We start from the raw sequence: 20,511 nt of genomic DNA, 5'->3' as shown, positions 1-20,511 counted from the left end.
TTCTAAGACCATGTTTTGTCAAACATCAAATGCTTTGGAATTAACGTTTTTAGGCCACAAAAGAGAGTACACAGGAGAACAGTAATGGACAATGCCAATACATTAACATATTTCTAGTAATAGGAGGGGTCAAGACTAAGCCCACAATATCATGCACTTTTTTTTTTCAGACGTAATTTTCAAAAAGCAGAAAATGTTGGACACCCACACACCTAGAAGCAATGGCAACTTTTGCCTAGTGAAGATACTTGCTTCTGCTTCTTACAATGACAGTATTCCAAGATAGCAAATAATAAAGAAATAAGAAAATAAGAAAATAAGCTTGAAAACAGTAGGCAAAATATTTAATAAATAACTAAAATCTAAAATATATTGGTAGTTTATGGATCTCAAACATTTGAAAGGTTTTTTTTGTTTTTTTTTTTAAGTGGGCAAACTAGAAATTGTTATATATATCTTCTCAGGTTTAAGTTCAGGAATAGATAGCTTTGAAAAGCATATAGGATTTTTTTAGAATAGAAATGAAAAATCAAATTAAAATAATAGCTTTTTAGATGAATTTAAGAAAACCTAGATGGTTCCTTCTTTAAAAAAAAAACAAACAAAAAAGAAAAAAACACAACTCTAAGAAACACGGATAACAGCATTTATGAAAAAATTTACTCAGTTGCTCATCCTATAAAATTTCAATAGCAAAGTCAGTGTTGCTATGAGAAAGAGTAACTTCCAGATGCTTGACATGTCAGGTCTAGACAAGGGGATGAAAAATGTCTCTTTCTGACCAAAGAGGCTTTGAGGGGATGCTCGTAAAGAATTACCTACTTACCCATCAGATTTGAGTTCATGAAAGGTGTCGGGGACAATCCTTCATGGGGCCCTAATCGACTGTCATTCAAGTGATCACTGTAATGAGGACTGTCTGCAAAACCCTAGAGAAAAAAAGACCAGAGTATTAAACAGATTATTTGGCAGCCCTACTAATTGAGTGTAATGACACTTCTCTAATTAAATGCACAGAGTCTCAATTGGTCATTCATCACGGAAGTTGTCTTTCAGGTCTATCTCCCAGAAATTACATTCTACCGCCTTTTTACTTTCTCTCTCCCATCTAAAATATAACACACCATTTTAAAAAATAACCTGCGTCCTCAAACAATAATTCTAAAAATTAATTAAAACTGAGATATTTGAACTTTTAGTGTAAAGTCACTAATCACTGTCAGAAAAAATTAGGTTGAAGAAGTCACATCTGAAATTTTTTTCCTAAAGTTTGTCTGGATTAACAACATTGCAACAGTATAAAGGTCAGAAAATCATCGACATTAGGAAAAAAAATAAATCAGTGCAAATGAGAAGTTCCATTTCCACTTGAAGATTGCTATTCATGTTGCAGATCAGTAGGTGTTTTGACAGTCACAATACTGAACAGCATTTCATTCACTGACAAAAGCTTTTACTTCCTACTACTGATTAAGTGGGGAAAAAAAAGTTGCCACTTTATTTTCAAACAAGCATTCAAACTGAAATATCATTTTGTACCCTTTTAACAGTGGCATAAGCCAACTTAAGGCACTTGGAATGACTCTTGTGTAGTAAGAAAACACTGGCTTATTGCAAGCTTGCTCTGAAGACATCCAGATGGAAAACATGCAACAGAAGCCCTAGGATGCCCATATTTCATTAAATCAGTTACTTAAAATTTTATTTTGTATAGTTCAAATTGTTTCCAGCTTTTCTTCAGTAAAAGTATGAATATGGTATTTGCCACTCACACTGATCAGATGTTCAGTAATTTACACTTTATCAAAGCATAAGCGAGACTTGGTGCTCAAAATCCCAACTCCTTCGTAACCAAAGGATTTTGAGCAGAATTGGTAAGACTTAGCTTACCATGCGTGGTAACTCGTCTATTTAAGCCTCTTTAAACCAAAAGCTAAAAAAAAAAAAAAAAAAAAAAAAAAAAAACTTAAAGTGGAGGCCCAAATAGAGCCAGAAACCACCCCAAATCCCCGGGGACTATAAAATCAAATTGCCGAACATTTATCATTTTTCGGACTGCAGGCTCCATTCAAGACAGCATTAATGGGGCTGAAACAGGCCTCCCCATCTTTGCAGGCATGCTGTCAGTTCAGCCAAAGGGCTACTAACTGAGGGCTAACTAATCGTCAAATCAGCACAACTGCTTACGGATGCGTGTCACAACTCCTTCTGCTTCTGTGCTCTAAAAGTAATCTTCTGGGAGTCCCAACTCCCCAGTGAATCTTTGGCTCACTTTATCTATTTCAGAATCAGGGCTGCACGCGTGACAGGCATCCAGAACCAATCTTAGTGACATTTACAACTCGCTTATGACCACGAGGGTGTCCTGGGGTAACCGGCACCCGGCCCCGGCTGTCAGACAAGCAGCATGTAGCAGCAGCTGCCGAGGAAACAGAGCGGCTCCTAGCTAAGGTCACCACATGCGGTTTATTTTTACATTGAAATGAAATAAAAAAAGAAATCAAATCTGCTGAATACAAAAGCAAAAATTTGCACATGAAGTGCCTAAAGAACAAAGCTAAGTGGTTAGTTTCCTATTGGGCTCTTTGCTTGTATTAATTTTTTCCTGTTGATGTGGAAACTTTTTCCCTGAGACAGTACTTAAACTGGACTTTATTTTTAAAAGAAAGAAACTAGAAAGGACACTATCAATGATAAAACATATCATATCACAGAGATTCAAGAAGCAGTGCCTAGACAAGCTTGAGAAAATTGCATCAGAGAGACCTTGCTTTACAAAATAAGTAATAAAACTACTGAAAATATAACCTCAGTAAAACTCATTTCACATGCAGCCATGCATCATGAAATACAATCTACCAAAAGTACAGGATTACTAATGCTCCCTTCCTCACCCACCCCCCAAGTTAATAGTGTATATTTTTCCTTTCACCAAAAGGGCTGAGGAATTAAAGGAGGGGGTGGATAGTTCACCCCAAAAGCACCGCTGCCCCTTCCGCTGTCCAAATTCCTTCAAGTAATTCTTTACACTGCTTTTTTTCCCATGTATTATCTCAGTTTCTCTCCCAGAGTACACTTGTATATAATTACTGCAGCAAAGTTATATCTTTATAGGTAAAGTAGTTGATTTGTATAGAGCTGACTAACGTTCTAAGTAGTCTTTCACAATACTAAAAGTCATAAAACATTTGAAAATTTACTATATGAGGAAAAAAAATGTACTAATGCACATATGAGCACTCCAGATAGAAATAATTCTATACATTAACTCAATTCCTGATTGTGCCAGGCATTTTGTTCATTGTCACCACTTATTCAGATGAGTTAGTGATGAGTTATGAACTATCAGCTCAAGCAATAGGGTTTTCTTTAGCATAAGAAATCTGGGGATGATTCCCACATACAACACACCCACACTAAATGAATACAAAGTAAGTTAAAATACGCACGATCTTGACTTAAGCTTCTTTTCCACTTTACAAAAGGAAATCAAGCAAAACTAGAAGAGCTCCAAGGACAATACTTAAAATTAGAGTGTTATTTCAGGGCATGCTTCACATTTAAGCTGTGCTTCAAATAAAGTTGCATTCCTGATGTCATTTCTTCTTCTTGCATCTGTCTTGTTAACTTGCATAACAAATGCTATAAAGTTCTGCTGGAAAGAACTTTAACTGATCACAGATGAAAACTTCAGAAGCTTCAAATAGCTTCTAAAACAGCTTTTGGAAGCTTCTAACAGCATAATTAAGGTTTAAAAAAGTATTTACCAAATACGATAGTGCAAACATACATTAGCTGTTCAAAGGAGAATACAGCAGAGCATGGGCTTAAAAAGCCTTTGCCTGCAAAGCAAACAAAGGGCAATGCTTTATTGAAAGGTCTGTGCCACCTATACGACTGAGTAGCAAAGGGAAAACACCATGCACAGTTGGCACTCAAGCTAGTACCTGATAACAAAGGGAAAAAAAGCAGTGGAAAGCACAGAAACTTCTATCAGAACTATCAGAACTATGCTTCAAATTTATAGAATACTCAAGAACACATGCTTTCCAACAGTGAAAGAAGAAAGTGTAGGTTATGGTTCGAGTGCATCCTTTATTTCTGAGAAAGGAAGGAAATTCCAATTCATGGCAATCTTGAAAACTATGTACTTGCCTCTGAAAGGACACTAATATAACGGGATTGATTACAGCCACCAACCAGAGTGGAACAGGAGCCAACGAGCTATGCTCAAAGTTATTCTCTCTCTCAGGGAGGATTATTTAATGATTTATACTCTGACCTCACTCTACTTGAAGAGGTTGATTATTTTATGTGTAATCATATCATACTTCAGAGCACACACGGGCTTCCAAAACCTTTGGAAGATTGCTACTTAGCACTGCCTGCGAGACAGCTTTCACGCGGCAAGGCTGGAAGGAGACGCTTCATGCTCAGCGCACATCCTCTTATTCCTACCCACCTTTGCTCCCCAGCAAGCATACCAATGGATTTGCACACAGAGGGTACAACCTAAGCAGGTGGAAAATAACAGGCAAAAGGTCTGAAAATAGGAGTTAGTTTCTGTTCTGTGCACTTTATTACAAAGCGACTATAGCTCAGAGAGTTGGGGGGGGGGTTATGTTTACAGAATGAAAACTGGTTTCAGATATAATTGCCTGGATGCCATAGCTACAAACTCAAAACCACTTTGTTCATTCTGGTTCACATTTGTACTAGGTGTGAAAGAATTTGGAACATTCTCCAAGACAGACAAAGCCTTTTTTTTTTTTTTTTTTTTGTTTTTTTTTTTTGTTTTTGTTATAGCCCCGTATTAAGTTTAACGAAGGGCTAACTGTTCCACTGCAATAAGCCTCTCCCTGGACTTCAGTCTCATTGCATATTCTTGTTCAGAAAGACAAAATCTGATATATCTGCAAACAAAAGCGAAAGTATTATAATTTCTTTAGGCCTGACATGAAACAACTGAAAAACTATTACTAATTAGTGCTGCAATTTAACAGTGTAATGTAGACACTCTCAAAGCTGAATGCTCTAACAGTCTATTTATCAGACATTTCATTGGATTAGAGTGACAGTCTCTAAAAATTTCAGTAAATGAAGTCCATCAATTAAAAGAATCAACAAATGCAACATTTTTCATTCCTTTGATGCATCTTGGCCAGATAAGACACCCCATGTGTCCAAGTGATTTAAAATTCATATACATCAGGAAGGTTTCCCTGGCACAAGCATGCCATACAGCTGAACCAATGAAAATCTGAAGTTATTCACAAAATCATATATAGTAACATACAGGACAAAAAAGAATTATCTTATAAAATTTACTGTTCTAGAAGTCCTAAAAGAGAGAATAGAAAACAAACAGGGAAATCAGAATCCTGCTAGCTTGTTTATTCTACTAACCTGTAAGTGCAGGCTTGGCACGACTCTGTGCCCCATTTTACAAAATAAAACTGTCTTTCACTGACCATTAAAGTTCTAACGTTTTGGTTTAAGTCAATCATAGAACTGATCTGAGAGTTGAACAAAAAGAGCATGTCCTGGCTCCCTGTTCCTATCCTGTTTCATTGCACTATTTCCTGAAGCCATATGGCTCTATATCCCCTTTTATCCAAGCCAGTTGTATATTTTGAGTGAACTCCTGTCATTGCTGTCATTCAACAGAAGCTGTCATCGGTTTCAGTAAGGTCAGTACTTCATGATTCAGATGCAGGTGAAAACTTAATTCAAACTGCCAAAGGATAGGCTAAAATAGATTATTCAGATTCACTTACAGAAAGCAGACTAACAAGTAGCTCAAGTCTCCTTGAAAAAGGAGAATTCAGACACGCATGGCTCCTGTAGGATCCATCCTCTCCCCTTTACTTATACTTCAGTAACATAAAACTATTATCCTTTAGTAAATGTTTTCTTTATTCAGACTAGAATTTGTCCATGCATAAGCAAAACCATACTCTTCACCCAAGCTCAAGGAAGCTAGTTTCTTTTATAACCATAAAATCTCAATTCCACTTCACTGTAAACTTTCAAAAATGGATGACGCGCTGCAACTACTTTACAATTTTAAGGCAGCACAAGAACATCTATTTCCCATGCACTTACTAACTTCATGGAATAATTTCCTCCCATCAGGTTATTATAGTTCAACCTTTTATTTGAGTAGATACCTTTTACTGCGTAGACTCAAGTCTACTAAATTAGAGAAAACAGTATTTTTTGTTTCTCCTCCCTTATTATCCAATCCCTCTCCTACACAAGTTGCTGAGTGGTGACTAAAATCAGATCAAGTTGTGGCTCATACCTGAACAGCCAGACTAGCAGGTGGGTTTTTGCATTTTAGCAAATTACACCAGATTTAGCATCTCAGTTATCTCCATTAAGCTTAAGACATTAAAATTAAAATACGACTAAAAAAAAAAAAAAAAAAAAAAAAAAAGACTTCAGTTACAGTTGACATGACTACAGACTAAAGGATTAAATTTAATGAATACTGCTTCTGATTTCTTGAGTCTTATAGTTTAGCTGACCCTATATAGAGAATAAAATCTAGGAATCCTGAGATTCCTTCCAAAACAAATTATGTTATGATTCTATGAATTATGCATAATCATTTGTTTAGGCTAATAGTTAAATCAACAACAGTAAATCTACTGCTGAAAACAACTTTAGTTTGGATTATCTGTCCCTCCAAACTGATCTGAGACTCAAAGACAAACAGAGAAAAAATAATGGGGGAAGAAGCGAAAAGGACACAGAGTCAATCCTTGGGTCTACACACTTGTTAATGGCTCCCAGAGGAAAGAGTTCAGAGCCAAAGCCAGGCTAGCTCTACTGAACACCCATGCTAAGAAAGTACCCTAGAAGAATGAAGGTAAATTAAAAATTAATCCAGAGAAGAGTACAAGCAAGAAACTATCATCTGGAATGGGTCCCAGAAAATCCAGAAAAGAGATAAGTCACCCTGGAAATACGGTTTTAAAAAGGGAAAAGAAAAAGAAAAGAAAAAAAAAAAGAAAGAAAACACACACCCCACACATGAAAGTCAGTCAGGAAAATCAGTATTTTCTGAAGTATACTTCTGACAAGAAGTACTAAAGGAAGAGAGTTCTACCTGTCTGCTTTAAGAATTCAGACTATCACTTCAAAATAAACTGGTTCATACAATTTGAGTAATTTTACAAACTGCCAGTCAAGTTCACAAGAACAAAACAAGTTAAGTCTTACAATTCATTTTTAAGTTATTTATATAGAGACTGCTACCTCAGACACTGCAACTGTTCTTTACAGTATTTCCCAGTTCTGTGGACCACAAGGACATACCCAGATGCTTTCCTGAGACGTAACGGGGAATTACGGAGTAAGTAAGTTTGTGACTTTACATAATTAATGAACAATGGATAAATCTCTCTACACAACAAGAAAACTCAACCAATTGACAAAGCGAACAAAAATCTTAATGAAAAGTAACTTCTTCAATAACTAATCTCTCCCACCTAGCACTGTCAAGAATTTATCCAGTGACCTGCTCTTCCCTGCTATAAGAATACCATCTAACAGATGGTATTACACATGGATCTAGTAGAGACCAAATACAAGATCACCCTGGCTTCCAAAACAAGAAATGAAAAAACAGGGAAAAAACCACGTCTTTGATCATTATACCCATATTATTTATCTTTTGCCTGCTACAACACACAAGCTAAGAGACCATGCTCAGCCTCATTGAAGTGCCAGGAAAGAAACACCTCCTCTCTCCACAGGCTCTACGTATGCCACCTCCCAGAGTGCTGAGAAGTAACAGGCGCTCATTCCAACCCAGGTCTCCAGTGCAAACAAACTTTTATTACACTGAGGCATGCAGGCAGTAACCTGATGGATATTACCTAATTACACAAAGACAAGGAGCTATATAATTCCTAGTTTTAATTCTGATTCCCTTTCACTATTGGCAATTTTTAATCTTCAATTACAATATTCTAAACACAGAAACATAGCTTTATATATCCTATACTCAGATACCTGCTACTTGGGGGTGGGGAGGGAAAGTGTAGTATTGCCCTAAATTTCAGGTGTTATTGGGAAAAGCTCGGAGACCTTCCCCCAAACCCTTCAAGTACCACTATAAGTTACATACTCTGTAATGTAGCTCTAAAAAATATTGGTTAGTTATTTCAACATTGAAGTTGAAACAGATGAATGCTAGGTGTCCAGTAACAGCATATGAAACCAACAAAAACATGATATAGTTTTTACCTTGTAAAGTTTTGGAAGGGGAAGGGCAGGAGGACACAGTATATTTCAAAAGGAATTCTTTGTTCAATAATCACTATTTTCTCTAGTTATAAATCTCTTTCTTTGATGAATGATGAATGACAAATCTGATTTTAAACAGCTAAACCAAATGGCCAGTTACATCTCTCTCAAATCGTATGAGAGATACACAATATGATACGAAATAGGACATTTCATTGACCACAAAGGAAACTGATTTGTAAGCATATTGCAATGCTAATTTCAGTATCACAGGAAGTTTCAATAAGAAGCTACTGTTTATATCACTGAAAATAGATTTTTCTAGTTCTCAACGAAATTACATCCACAAATCCACGGGCCTGGATGGGATACATGCACAGGTACTGAGGGAGCTGGTGGATATTGTTGCCAGGCCACTCTCAATCATCTTTGAAAGGTCCTGGAGAACTGGAGAGGTGCCTGAGGACTGGAAGAAAGCCAATGTCACTACAGTCTTCAAAAAGGGCAAGAAGGAGGACCCAGGCAACTATAGGCTGGTCAGCCTCACCTCCATCCCTGAAAAGGTGATGGAACAGCTCCTTCTGGATGTCATCTCCAGACATACGGAGGAAAAGAAGGTGATCAGGAGCAGCCACCATGGATTCACCAAGGGGAAATCCTGCTTAACCAATCTGATAGCCTTCTATGATGGAGTGACTGGCTGGGTAGATGAGGGCAGAGCAGTGGATGTTGGGCATCCACTTCAGCAAGGCTTTTGACACTGTCTCCCATAACATCCTCCTAGAGAAGCTCAGGGAAGCGTGGGTTAGACGAGTGGACAGTGGATTGAGAACTGGCTGAAAGGCAGAGCTCAGAGGGTCGTCATCAGTGGCGTGGAGTCTAGCTGGAGGCCTGTGGCTAGTGGAGTTCTCCAGGGCTCAGTACTGGGTCCCATCCTGTTCAACTTCTTCATCAGTGACCTGGATGAGGGGACAGAGTGCCTCCTCAGCAAGTTTGCTGAAGATACCAAGCTGGGAGGAGTGACTGACACACCTGAGGACTGTGCTGCCATTCAGAGAGACCTGGGCAGGCCGGAGAGCTGGGCAGAGAGGAACCTCATGAGGTTCAACAAGGGCAAGTGCAGGCTCCTGCACCTAGGGAAGAATAACCCTAGGCACCAGTACAAGCTGGGGGCTGAACTTCTGGAGAGCAGCTCTGCAGAGAAGGACCTGGGAGTGCTGGTGGATGACAGATTGACCATGAGCCGGTAATGTGCCCTTGTGGCCAGGAAGGCCAACGGTCTCCTGGGGTGCATCGGGAAGACTGCTGCCAGCAGGTCGAGGGAGGCGAACCTGCCCCTCTACTCAGCCCTGGGGAGGCCTCATCTGGAGTACTGTGTCCAGTTCTGGGCTCCCCAGGACAAGAGAGACATATGGAGCTACTGGAGAGAGTCCAGCATAGTGCTACAAAGATGATCAGAGGGCTGGAGCACCTGCCCCATGAGGAGCGGCTGTGAGAGCTGGGCCTCTTCAGCCTGGGGAAGAAAAGGCTGAGGGGGGATCTGATCAATGTGTATAAGTACCTGAAGGGAGGGGGTCAAGGGGACGGGGACAAGCTCTTTTCAGTTGTCCCATGTGACAGGACAAGAGGCAATGGGCAGAAATTGAAGCACAGGAAGTTCCGCCTGAACGTGAGGGGGAATTTCTTCCCTGTGAGAGTGGCGGAGCACTGGAGCAGGCTGCCCGGAGAGGTTGTGGAGTCTCCTTCTCTGGAGATAGTCAAAGCCCGCCTGGATGCAACCCTGTCTACCATGCTCTAGGTGACCCTGCTGAGCAGGGAGGTTGGACTAGGTGATCTCTAGAGGTCCCTTCCAACCTTACTGATTCTAGGATTCTATAAACCAGGAGAGAAAGTAATGCAAGTATGGCCAACACACTAATAACAAATGCTTAAAGATAATACCTAGATGCCTACCTAAATTATTTGGAGATAATAACAGGCTCAGATTTTGAAGCCTGTTTGAGAAGTGCTGCCCATAAATCAAAATACTGAAAAATAAGCTTCATTTTGGGAAAAATCCTACGCACTGAATGTGGGATATTTAATTAAGACTTTGATTTCACCCTGAATCATCTGCTTACTTATAGAATACATAAGGAAAAGCAAGTAACCAGCAGAATAACCACCACCACCACCCCCCAAAAAAAGGACAAAAAGGACACAAATACAACAGACTTGATAACACTTACTGTATTTCTGTGTCCCTCTTGTCTTGTTTTGCTATTTAACAGCTTCCTTTCTTGTTATGTACCTGAGATTAAGAGGTATAAAATACTATTTCAAAACCTGCTATCTCATTACTATTTTTTGACTTCTTTGCAAAATAAAAGTACTACTAACGTGGAGGGAGGAATAGGATGGGCATATGAAGTATAGTACTTTGCCTCTAAAATACATGTCTGAATATTTCACATACATAGAGGGCATAACCTTTTGACTGATGTTATAGTATCATCTAAATCTAGCAGTGGTACCTTGATCCATCCAACTCCAGCTTCTAGTACAAGTATAGAAGAGTTATGTAGATGAAAAGAAAGATAAACTGCATACTCAATACTGAAAATTGTTTCTATGGTAAATCAGCTCAGAATTTACATACTCCATTTTTATTCTGTATATATGCTGGAAAAGAACTACAGCACTCAGTCCCATTTCTGAAAGCAAGATATTTCTGCTAATATATGCACAAAGTATTTTACAGTCAAAATTATTATTGAAGGAAAAAAAGCTATCTAGCTAGGAAATGTCTTACAAAAAATACTTTTAGATTTGCTTCTTTTGGAGAAAGAAATCCAAACAGATGAAAAACTTGCTCCATTTATTGCAAAGACACATTATAACAAAACCAAAACAATGGAAGAAAACCTCACAGAGCGGTATTGTTCACAAAATAAAAACAACTATTATCCACACAGCAATAAAAACTGCAGCAGAAAAATCTTTACCTAAAGGACAACATTCATCTCCCCAAAAAGTGATCATACCAACTTGTTTCTAGGTTATGAGTTTTCTTCTGTCAATTACAACTCCCACAGAAAGTGGAAAAGCTAGAAGTTCAGAAGCATCTCACAACAGAGACAAAACTTCCAAGACCTATAGAGAAAGTTACTGGGCTCATCTAATGCTATTTGGTTCAGCACCTCAGAATTTGCTTCTAAGACCCTAATAGAGCAAAACTTTCAAAAAGTACCTTTATAGGTCTCTGCAATGTATGCTAAAGAGCCGGTTACACTTTCAGTATAAGGATCATCACTACAGGTAAAAGTATCTTCAGTTCCGTATCACTGAAATAAGGAAGGGACTTGCATACACTACTCAGAAGATTGCCATCAAAAAAAGCACCACAGTTGCACATTTAGAAGAAAAAGCAAGACTGAAGAGCTGGAAGAAAAACAAGCACCAGAATAGAAAGAAAATTGGACATAGTATTGTATATGGACTTCAGCATAATAATAATAATCTCAAGAATAAGGTAGAAATCAGCATTTTGTAGAGTTCCACACTGACCTGCTAATTTCCATCCCTCATTTATTCCTCTAAAATAAAGCTCTCCTACTTTTTAACTAGTTCCCATAATAGATGAATTTAAGTGGTTCACTCTTCTAATAAAAAGTTTGGCCTGTGCAACAGAGCTTCTGCACTTTTCATAGATTTAAGATCATCACAGCCAGTTCTAGAGATACAAATACCTGCTGATCTTTCAGTGTTAAAATGACTTTGAACTTTATGAGGTAATGAAAAAATAAAGTTCTTTTATAAGGTTTTCTTAGGCCTGCCGTGATTCTCAAATAATTGTTTTCATAATTGGATGTTAGTTTAAAACAGCATTAAATAAAAGTATTTTACCTTTTGATGAGGTATTATGGGATATGAGAGAAGGATCTCTTGTGGAATTATTGATCAAAAGATTAAAATACATGAATAAACACTCCACCCCAAGCACAGGATTATATGGCCATTTTTCAGAGTGAACATAAGTTACCAGTGCACTTTCCCTATTTCCCCTAAGAACTGTAGTAGTATCAACATTCCTCAACTATTCCATAAATATATCAAAAAGACAGAGTACATGAAGTGGAAAATTTTGATTATAAAAAAGTTTTAAGCAATCAAAACTACATGTCAGTAAAGCTCTGCAAAGAGTGTTCTTAAAAATTAGTAATAAAGTAACAGATATAATTTGGTGAATATAAACACAAAAGAAACACAGGGTAAGAAATAACGTGCAGTGACAACAGTATGTGGTAACTACTGTAGCCATAAGGAAAAAAAAAGTAGTATTCTCCAGAGTTTTTTTTTTTAAAAAAAAAAAAAAAAAAGCATCACTTCAGAGCTCAGTGACAGTCAAAAAAGCGTAAGACAACTATTAGGAATGAATAAGAAAAGAAGAGATAATGAAAGTATTATTATGCCATTGCAGAAATTGATGACATACTCTTGTCTTGAACAGTCTTGGCACCCAGCAGTGATCATCCCAACTCTCAGTTATACCAGATAAATAGAAGAGATAGGGAAGGGCACAAGAACTAATCAGAGATGTGTAACAGTTGCTGTACAAGCAGAGGCTAATAGGTTATGATTCTTCAATGTGGCAGAGGAGAGACAGACAATTGGCATGTAAAACAAAGGTGTTCATGAAAAAACAACACTAATTATGAAGTGCATAGGTAATAATTATTATTATTCAGAACACAGGAACATGGTAGAAATAGTTAAATCACTGCTCACCACGCTTAAAACAATCATGTCAGTGTTTTTGCTGCAAAATGTTTAAGTCATTACTGTTGCCAACTGTACAACTAGAGTCAGAAGACTTTGCCACTAGCAGAGAACAAACCTATCAGTAACCACAAGGTTGACTCTGGTCAGGAAATCTCCTGTGTCACTATATGCTGGGATCAGCTAGGAGAGTCCGTCAGGCAAAGGTAGCAAGGTACGTGCCCTGTACTTCAGCATTGTTACTGGGCACAATCAGATCAACTACACTTAGCTAAACAGAGTTTTGGTGGGAGCAAGGAAAAGAGGGAAAGAAAGATCTCCTTTATCCCATCTTCTACTGTCTTATCTAATTAGCCTGGAAGAAATATGTACTTAACTACCATCAAATTTCAATTCTATTTCATTGAAAATTGCTTTTCCCTATGTGCCTCCAATAATTTAAACTCTTATCCGATTCTGTCACTTTATCGTGACTTTTAAAGGAGAATTCCAGTGGCAGGCTGCAGGGAGATTAAAAAATAATAACAAAACAAAACAAAAAGACAAACAGAAAACCCATCACATACAATATAAGAAGAGTAAGTAGTACCTCTTGAGGTTTCAACTTTTCTATGTCTGTGGAGAGGTCTGAGCTTTTTCCATGAAGGCTGCCATTTTCCTGTAAACAGGCAAGTAAATTAGTAAGAACAACTAGGTCAAGAGTAACATTCTGTACCAAAATCTATGGGAAAAAAGTATGGATTTCATAGCTTTATTTTGATAAATGTTTAACACATTAACAAGAAAGAATTACAACTTCTTTTTTTTTTGAAGGCTATATGTCACCACGAGACCATGTTTAGGAACTCAAAAGGCAAACAAACTCTTACGCTCTGCTTCCCGAGAACTGGCCTATTCTCTTCTAATAGACCTGTCCCGTCATTTTAGCTCTTCCTCATGCTCAGTCATCTGATCTGGTCAGGGTACGAAAAAGCAGCCAGACTTTGAGTCAATAGCATAATGTGTTTCACTAGTTATTCACTAGTTGAAAAAAAAAAATAACAAAAATGGCAATACGTCTTGCTCAAAATGTATGCATACAAACTTGATCTAGATTGCTATATGAAGTCTAGTGCTTTTCCAGTGATTTCGATACAGTATAGAATTGTTCTACTTTTTGCAGAAAAACATGGCCATGGAATGAACTAATGTGCATCTTTTAACAATTACTAATTCTATATACAGACTTTCCAGTGTTCATGACCTTTTGGAGGAAACACAACATTTGAATTATCCTTTAAAAGGAAAGGAATTTATTTAAACACTTAAGAACTATTTTTTTAAAAAAAAAAAAGAAAAGAAAACTGTTATCATTTAAATGATACTCCAGATAACTGTCTTTCAATACAGAGCCCTAGAGAATGCTGCTGGTTTTCCCTCATGCACCACCTAAGTGCAATGAAGGGCTCAACAAAGATCAAAATTCACTGGCCAAATCCTCTGAATTCCTTCGGGTATCCACTTAACTGCAATTCGACACTATCTAATCCAACCATGTAGGACAAATCTATCTTACTACTCCTCTGTGCCTGACGACCACATGCCCCAGGAACCCAAAGAGGTGCAGATGTTCTGCTGCCTTTCAACAGCTGGCGCTAGAGACTTGCATCTCCTTTCTAAGGCAAGCACAGTGGGCTCCGGTCAGCCACTAGTCGGTCCCTAAGCCCATCAGGAACGCTTTGGAGGCCAAGGAGCCAAGAGCTCACAGCTACGGGCATTCCCGCAGAGAAGCTTTGTGGACAGTCTAACATCAGGTTCCGTGCTAACATAAGACTCTCAGCAAATTTACATCATTTATCAGGTTTTCCATTAAGCAAAGTACTGTAGGTATCTGAAAATATTCATCTTATAATGAGACTCTTTCAGTAGAATTTAAGACTAGATTATTTTTTCCACATGATTTCTGCTACCTTTTGACAAAAAAAAAAAAAAAAAAAAAAATCCCTAAAGTGAAGGAAACTTTACCACATCAAAGTTACATGAACAAGCACATGAACACTTCAAGAAATAAAGCAATTTTAAAATGGAACAAGCACATACAAAACATTATGCTAGGGGGAAGAAGGGAGAGGTGAACTTTATGATTTCATTTTTAGTTTATAAACTTAGAAAGTTTATATATGACTACTCAGTGTTTTCCTGTTCTAAATTTTAGAGCAAAGCACACAGAGCTGTACTATAAAATCATTAATCCCATCCACAAATAAAAGTCTATATATCAGTATTTTCTATTTATTGAACTTCTGAAAAATCAAAACATCGATCCATAAAATTAAATGTAGTTTATAACAATATTTAGCTTGAATTAGTAAATACCTATCAAAATAGCATGCTCAATGTAAATGAGCATACAGATTTTCATACACTGTCTCTTTAAAAAAAAGAGTAAATAATTGGTACTGCAGAATAAACTTCCAATATCATCTCAAATTACTTGCATAAGGAAAGAAACACTCTGCATTTACACAAAAAAAAAGGAAGAAATACTTGAATAACATTCTTGGGTCAGAATCTACTGGCTCTTAAGATGATGCTCAGTTTGGCTAGAATACAACTGACTTCAGCTAAAGCTGTCCTATAATAATGATCCGGCAAGAAAATTTTGCTAGGAGGAGAAATTCATAGTTTTATAAGCTATTTTAAGTCTAAAGTTACAATTGCTGCAGGGAGAACCCGACAAATACTTAACATCTGTTTTCTGAAGTCTTCCATAAAGCTCAAGCCAAACTTATACTTACAGTTCTTCTGTTTCTCTTCACAACACACACAAACACCACTGGCCTCTTCCCATGCATATACCCTCTTCCGGATATCTCTGGTAGAGCACCAACACCTACCTTTATCAATTTTATTTGGTATTACTTGTGGAAGGTTGATTCTTGGCCATTTTTTAATTTCCTGCTTGTGAACTTTAGTTACACACTTACACACCCTTACACAAAATATAAAAACACCCAGGCACTCCAACTTCACATTTTTGGAATTCCACTTGGCTGACCCTCTCCCTGCAAATGTGTGTGATGAATAGAGTCCCACAGCCTAGGACTAACAAACTCAGATTACAGTTAGGTAAGGTCCTGATTGATTAATATTGACCAGCAACTTCAGAAATGAGTAAGTGTCAAAACACTATACACTTTGTAAAAATATCAGTAACTAAGAACTGCATAGTACTTTTCCATTTCAAAAGGAGACAAGACAGATATCTGAAGTCTGGGCTCCATGCCTCAAGTTATGCAGGATGTTTAAAAAGGATGCCTAATCTCTGCGTTGCAGCTATCAGACAAATACAACCCCAAAAGTTCTTCTATCCTTTTATTATAGCTTATTTATTGATGATCAAAGGGGAAAAAAATTAAGATTCCAGGATGAATCTAATGATTCTAATACTGGCCTCTAAATTCAGATACAGGTTTTGACAATATCCACCGAGCTGGACAAGATCCACAATCTCACAACCTCACTGATCCCCCACATCATTCCACAGCAAAAGCAAGCCACAGAGCTGTAAGAGCTGACAGCTCTCTGGCATCAGGCTACTGAATCAAAACAGAATATTAGAACGATGTTCCTCAGTTATGCTATATATTTCTGATTAATTAATCAGGGACTTAGGAAGTAGATATTCATAAAAAGAAAACTAAGTAGATGAAAAGGAATTTAATTAAGGGGAAGCTTTTTCACATTTGAGTTTTACCAAGTTTATTGTATGATATTAGATGCTATTAAAAACTTTAGATCAGTAACAGGATAGATGCAGCCACAACAAGGATAGGAGGGTATTTAGCAAGTGATGCCTCTCTCCAACATCATGACGCAGCACATGCTTCAACTCTGTAATGTTAATGGAGAGACTCAAGTTCCCTCCACTTTGCCAATAAATCTGTTCCTAAATAAGTAGCATGATTTCTGGTTCAGTTTTCTGACCACAGAGTGAAGAAAATGCATGCTACCATTCAACTATACAGTTACGTATGTTTATTTTCATGACTACTTTTTTTTTAATCTTTAGAAACCTGAATTACTATTGTAGTATATTAAAGTCATTAAAGCCTCTAAAAGATGCTAGTCTGTTTATTTAAGAGGAGCTTACCCTTCAAAAACTGCCAAATCATCTGCTTTTCATCGCACATTCCCATAAACTTTTAGCATTAATTATTGGGTGGGAACCTTACCCTTGAAGATTCATATGAAGGACTTGGTTGACCACTTGCTCCCCAAGATGTGGCACCTGTTCGCTCATCCATACCTAGCAATAAAAAGAAAAGTACAGACCTATAATAAAAGACAGCAAAAGCAGAATGTTCTCTGAATTTGATTTCAGCATTAATATCCTCCACATACTTAAAAGCAGTAATTCTAAAAACAAAAAGTTAAGACTGAGTTAATGAAGTAAGCTACAAAGCAACCTATTCCTCTGGACACCTGCAGCTGCTGAAAACTGGAGCATAAAAAGTCAGGAAGATTTGTCCATTTGCACTGCCTTGTCCACACAATCCGTAAATTAACTTGAGTAACAAAACAAATGCAACCACAGTAGCTTGCTTTCTGCATGGCCTGATTTATCTTGCATCTTAAGCACTGAATATTACAGCACATACTGTGAAATGTGTTGTTGTTATCTACTCCTTGTTTTCATGTCTTGCTTGAATATTGAAAGAAGTGCCGAACTATTTCTCCTACCGGGTTCTTTAAATGACATGTAAGTGTCATGTAAAAGACAAGATAGAATGCTTTATATTTCATTGGGGGCGGGGGGGGAGGAGGAAAGGTTTTGTGGTGTCGTCTCTACTCAGAGAATTTTAAAAAAAAAGAAAGGCAACTCTAACGGTTCTTTTAGAATCGGTTCCCTTTATGCAAATGCAGGCTATAGCTCAAAAGAGAAAGGGGAAGGAGAAAATAGGGAGCTCTTTAAACTCAACATACATAAGAATATATATCCAAAAGATAGATTATCTAGCTCAATTAGAAATACTGTTGCCAACTTTTGTTCCAACAAAGTAATTACTCTTTATTCAAAATTAATTAGTTAAAATATCTTTTAAAACACTTCAGAACAACTAATCACAAAAAGTATTTGGATTTTTACAGCTTTTCATATCAGATAAAATTGTTATTCCAGTAATTAGTCTGATTACATGCATAGCCAGAACTTTTTTTCATTTTTAAGGTGGATCAATTCCATTCTCAGTGGTGCACTTTCATGCCCCTTGGCCTGCAGAACTCCCCTGATTACTTTCTGCCTCCTGTCACCCAGGCTTCTCTCATAGTTTTGATGCACAGTACAAAGTCTTTATGAAGCTTTGTAGCATCACGATTCATAAATAAGAACCAAGTGCAAGTTACTCCACACAAACACCCTTAACCCCAAGCTTTATTATTAAATTACTGCAACTATAAATTTTTTCATGCATATACATTAGATTGGTCACATCACAAAATAAAATAAAGAAAATGTAAGCTGGTATGTAAATAGCTACCTATGGAGTAATAGTATTCTAATCATTATTTCCTTAAGGAATGCATTTTATGAAGCTATAAAACACTGTTGCAACAAAGACAGCCTGAAGAAGGCATGTTAAACTGAAAGAACACAACAATCAGCCAGATAAAAACTACAGACTCCTTTTGTGTACTGCAGGAAAGATCCGCAAGGCTGGAGAATGCTCTTTAGAAATGGATAAATAAATAAACAAATGAGCCAACAACTTGTGCGAGTTTGCTGCATTTTGCAGCTGACAGCATTGTTGTTGTTTTATTGTAATTGATCCAGGAGCTGAGTAAAAACTCGTGGCTGGCACTGACAAAGGCAAAAGTAATCTTTTGGCACAACTGACTCTTTTCTGTCAGAAACAACAGTGCCAGTAATGCAGTGATTATCATAACAAGTCTTCCATTGCTTTCGTTTCAAAAGGAACAGATAGGAGGAGGAAAAGAAAATTAAGAAAAATGTCTTAATGCAAGACAAAGCATTTCTGAAAATCTAAGACATGGTATATTATGAAAACCTATTTAGGAAATATATCAATAGAGATTTAAGTACAGACTGCTTGAACGTATGACTCCCTAATCAGCAAAACTCATTATTCCTTTAAAAATTGAAATCAGTGGGACATATTTAAACCTATTTAAAGGTTCTGCTAAATAAGCACGTTTAGTTAAAAAGTCATTTTTATGAAGTCATTTGTATTATGCAAATACATTGTCTAAAGAACCCACTCTAAAACAAAATGTAACATTTTAAGATGGGAAGGAAAATTAGTTTCTAAGTAGTCTCCTGAGTTTGTTCTTCAAACACAAACCCCAACAACATCACCACCAGCAGAGAGGGCCAGGTGAGTCAGGAACATTGAACACTGCTGTTCTTTTCTACCAGCTGTCTTTTTCCTCCTTATCACGGGGCTTTCTTTTTTTTCCCCCCTGCAAACCAAGAATAGGCTTACATCTATAAGTACTCTTTAACCGGAACTTGCACATGAAGTAGGGGTAGGCACCTTCAGGAGCCCCCTCCCGGCGGCCTCCCTGCGAAAGCCGGCTAGGGGAACAGCGGAGCTCCGGCCGCCCCCGGGCATCTGCCACCGGGAGCAGCGGCACCAGCGCAGCCCCAGGGCTGCCAGCAGTCCCTGTGCCAGGCGCGGGACACGCGCGTCTGCAGCGGCGCGGCGGGAATCTCTTCTGCTTCTTGCACTGTCTTGTGGTTCTTCTGCACCAATGGCACAGATTGAAAAACATGAGATAATAAAATAAACAACAAAAAAAGAAATCACAGGAGCAGGGAAGAAAAAGGAAAATAAAGCTAAGACAGAAGTCTAACAAGCTCCTGCCCCGGCCCCAGCTTTTCGAGGTGGCTGGCGCGCTTGCTTGGCGGGCGGGCGCAGCCCCCGGCCCCGGCGCCCGTGGGCCAGGCCCCGGCCCGCCAGAGGCACCTTCTGCTGCCGCAGGCTGCACTCGGCAGCGGTTTCAAGGTTTTTGCTTAACCTCACTTTTTAAGTGGGACTGAGAGCATTTAAGGGTCTTTTAAGAGAACAACTGAAAAAAAAAATATTGCTGCCTCATTACTTCAACATATGTATTCGTTCTGAAAAAACGGGTCCAAACGTTCATCTAATAAAAAAATCTTTTACAATCAAACTGAAAATTGCTGTTCTTGGTGGTAGAAGATAAAGGAGACAGTATTTAAAACTTATTTCAACAGACTCAGGGTAAAATGTTCTCATAAACAAGACAATATACTTTATAGGGTTACCATCTGCTATGATGTTGATCAAATAAACGATTTGACCAAAGAAATCATATTGTAGATTGTTATAGTAGGTACTCAAGGTATGAGTTTCTATCTTTTATAGCTTCTTTATCCAATTTCGTGTCAGAGTAATGATATTCCTTCAGATCAGACTCAACAACTGAAATCAATTGCAAAAAACCTAGAGCACAGAACATAACATTGATTGTATCTTG

General features: G+C 37.8%; 1 protein-coding gene across 6 annotated transcripts in view; it reads right to left on the bottom strand.

Moving 5' to 3' along the window:
• The window catches only part of TCF12 (transcription factor 12), a 181,823-nt gene that overhangs the window by 114,556 nt on the left and 46,756 nt on the right, over positions 1 to 20,511 (bottom strand). For all 6 annotated transcript variants that reach the window (XM_062583358.1, XM_062583353.1, XM_062583352.1 and 3 more), the window contains exons 4-6: positions 17,229 to 17,302; positions 13,604 to 13,672; positions 827 to 929 (exon numbers count right to left, since the gene is read on the bottom strand). In XM_062583358.1, coding sequence (XP_062439342.1) covers positions 827 to 929; positions 13,604 to 13,672; positions 17,229 to 17,302 — 246 coding nt within the window. The remainder of the gene's footprint in view (positions 1 to 826; positions 930 to 13,603; positions 13,673 to 17,228; positions 17,303 to 20,511) is intronic.

This window comes from Rhea pennata, chromosome 10, assembly GCF_028389875.1.
Source record: "Rhea pennata isolate bPtePen1 chromosome 10, bPtePen1.pri, whole genome shotgun sequence".
NCBI lineage: Eukaryota > Metazoa > Chordata > Aves > Rheiformes > Rheidae > Rhea > Rhea pennata.
The sequence above is the reverse complement of the archived record's forward strand: the minus strand, read 5'-3'. Positions and strand labels throughout refer to the sequence as shown.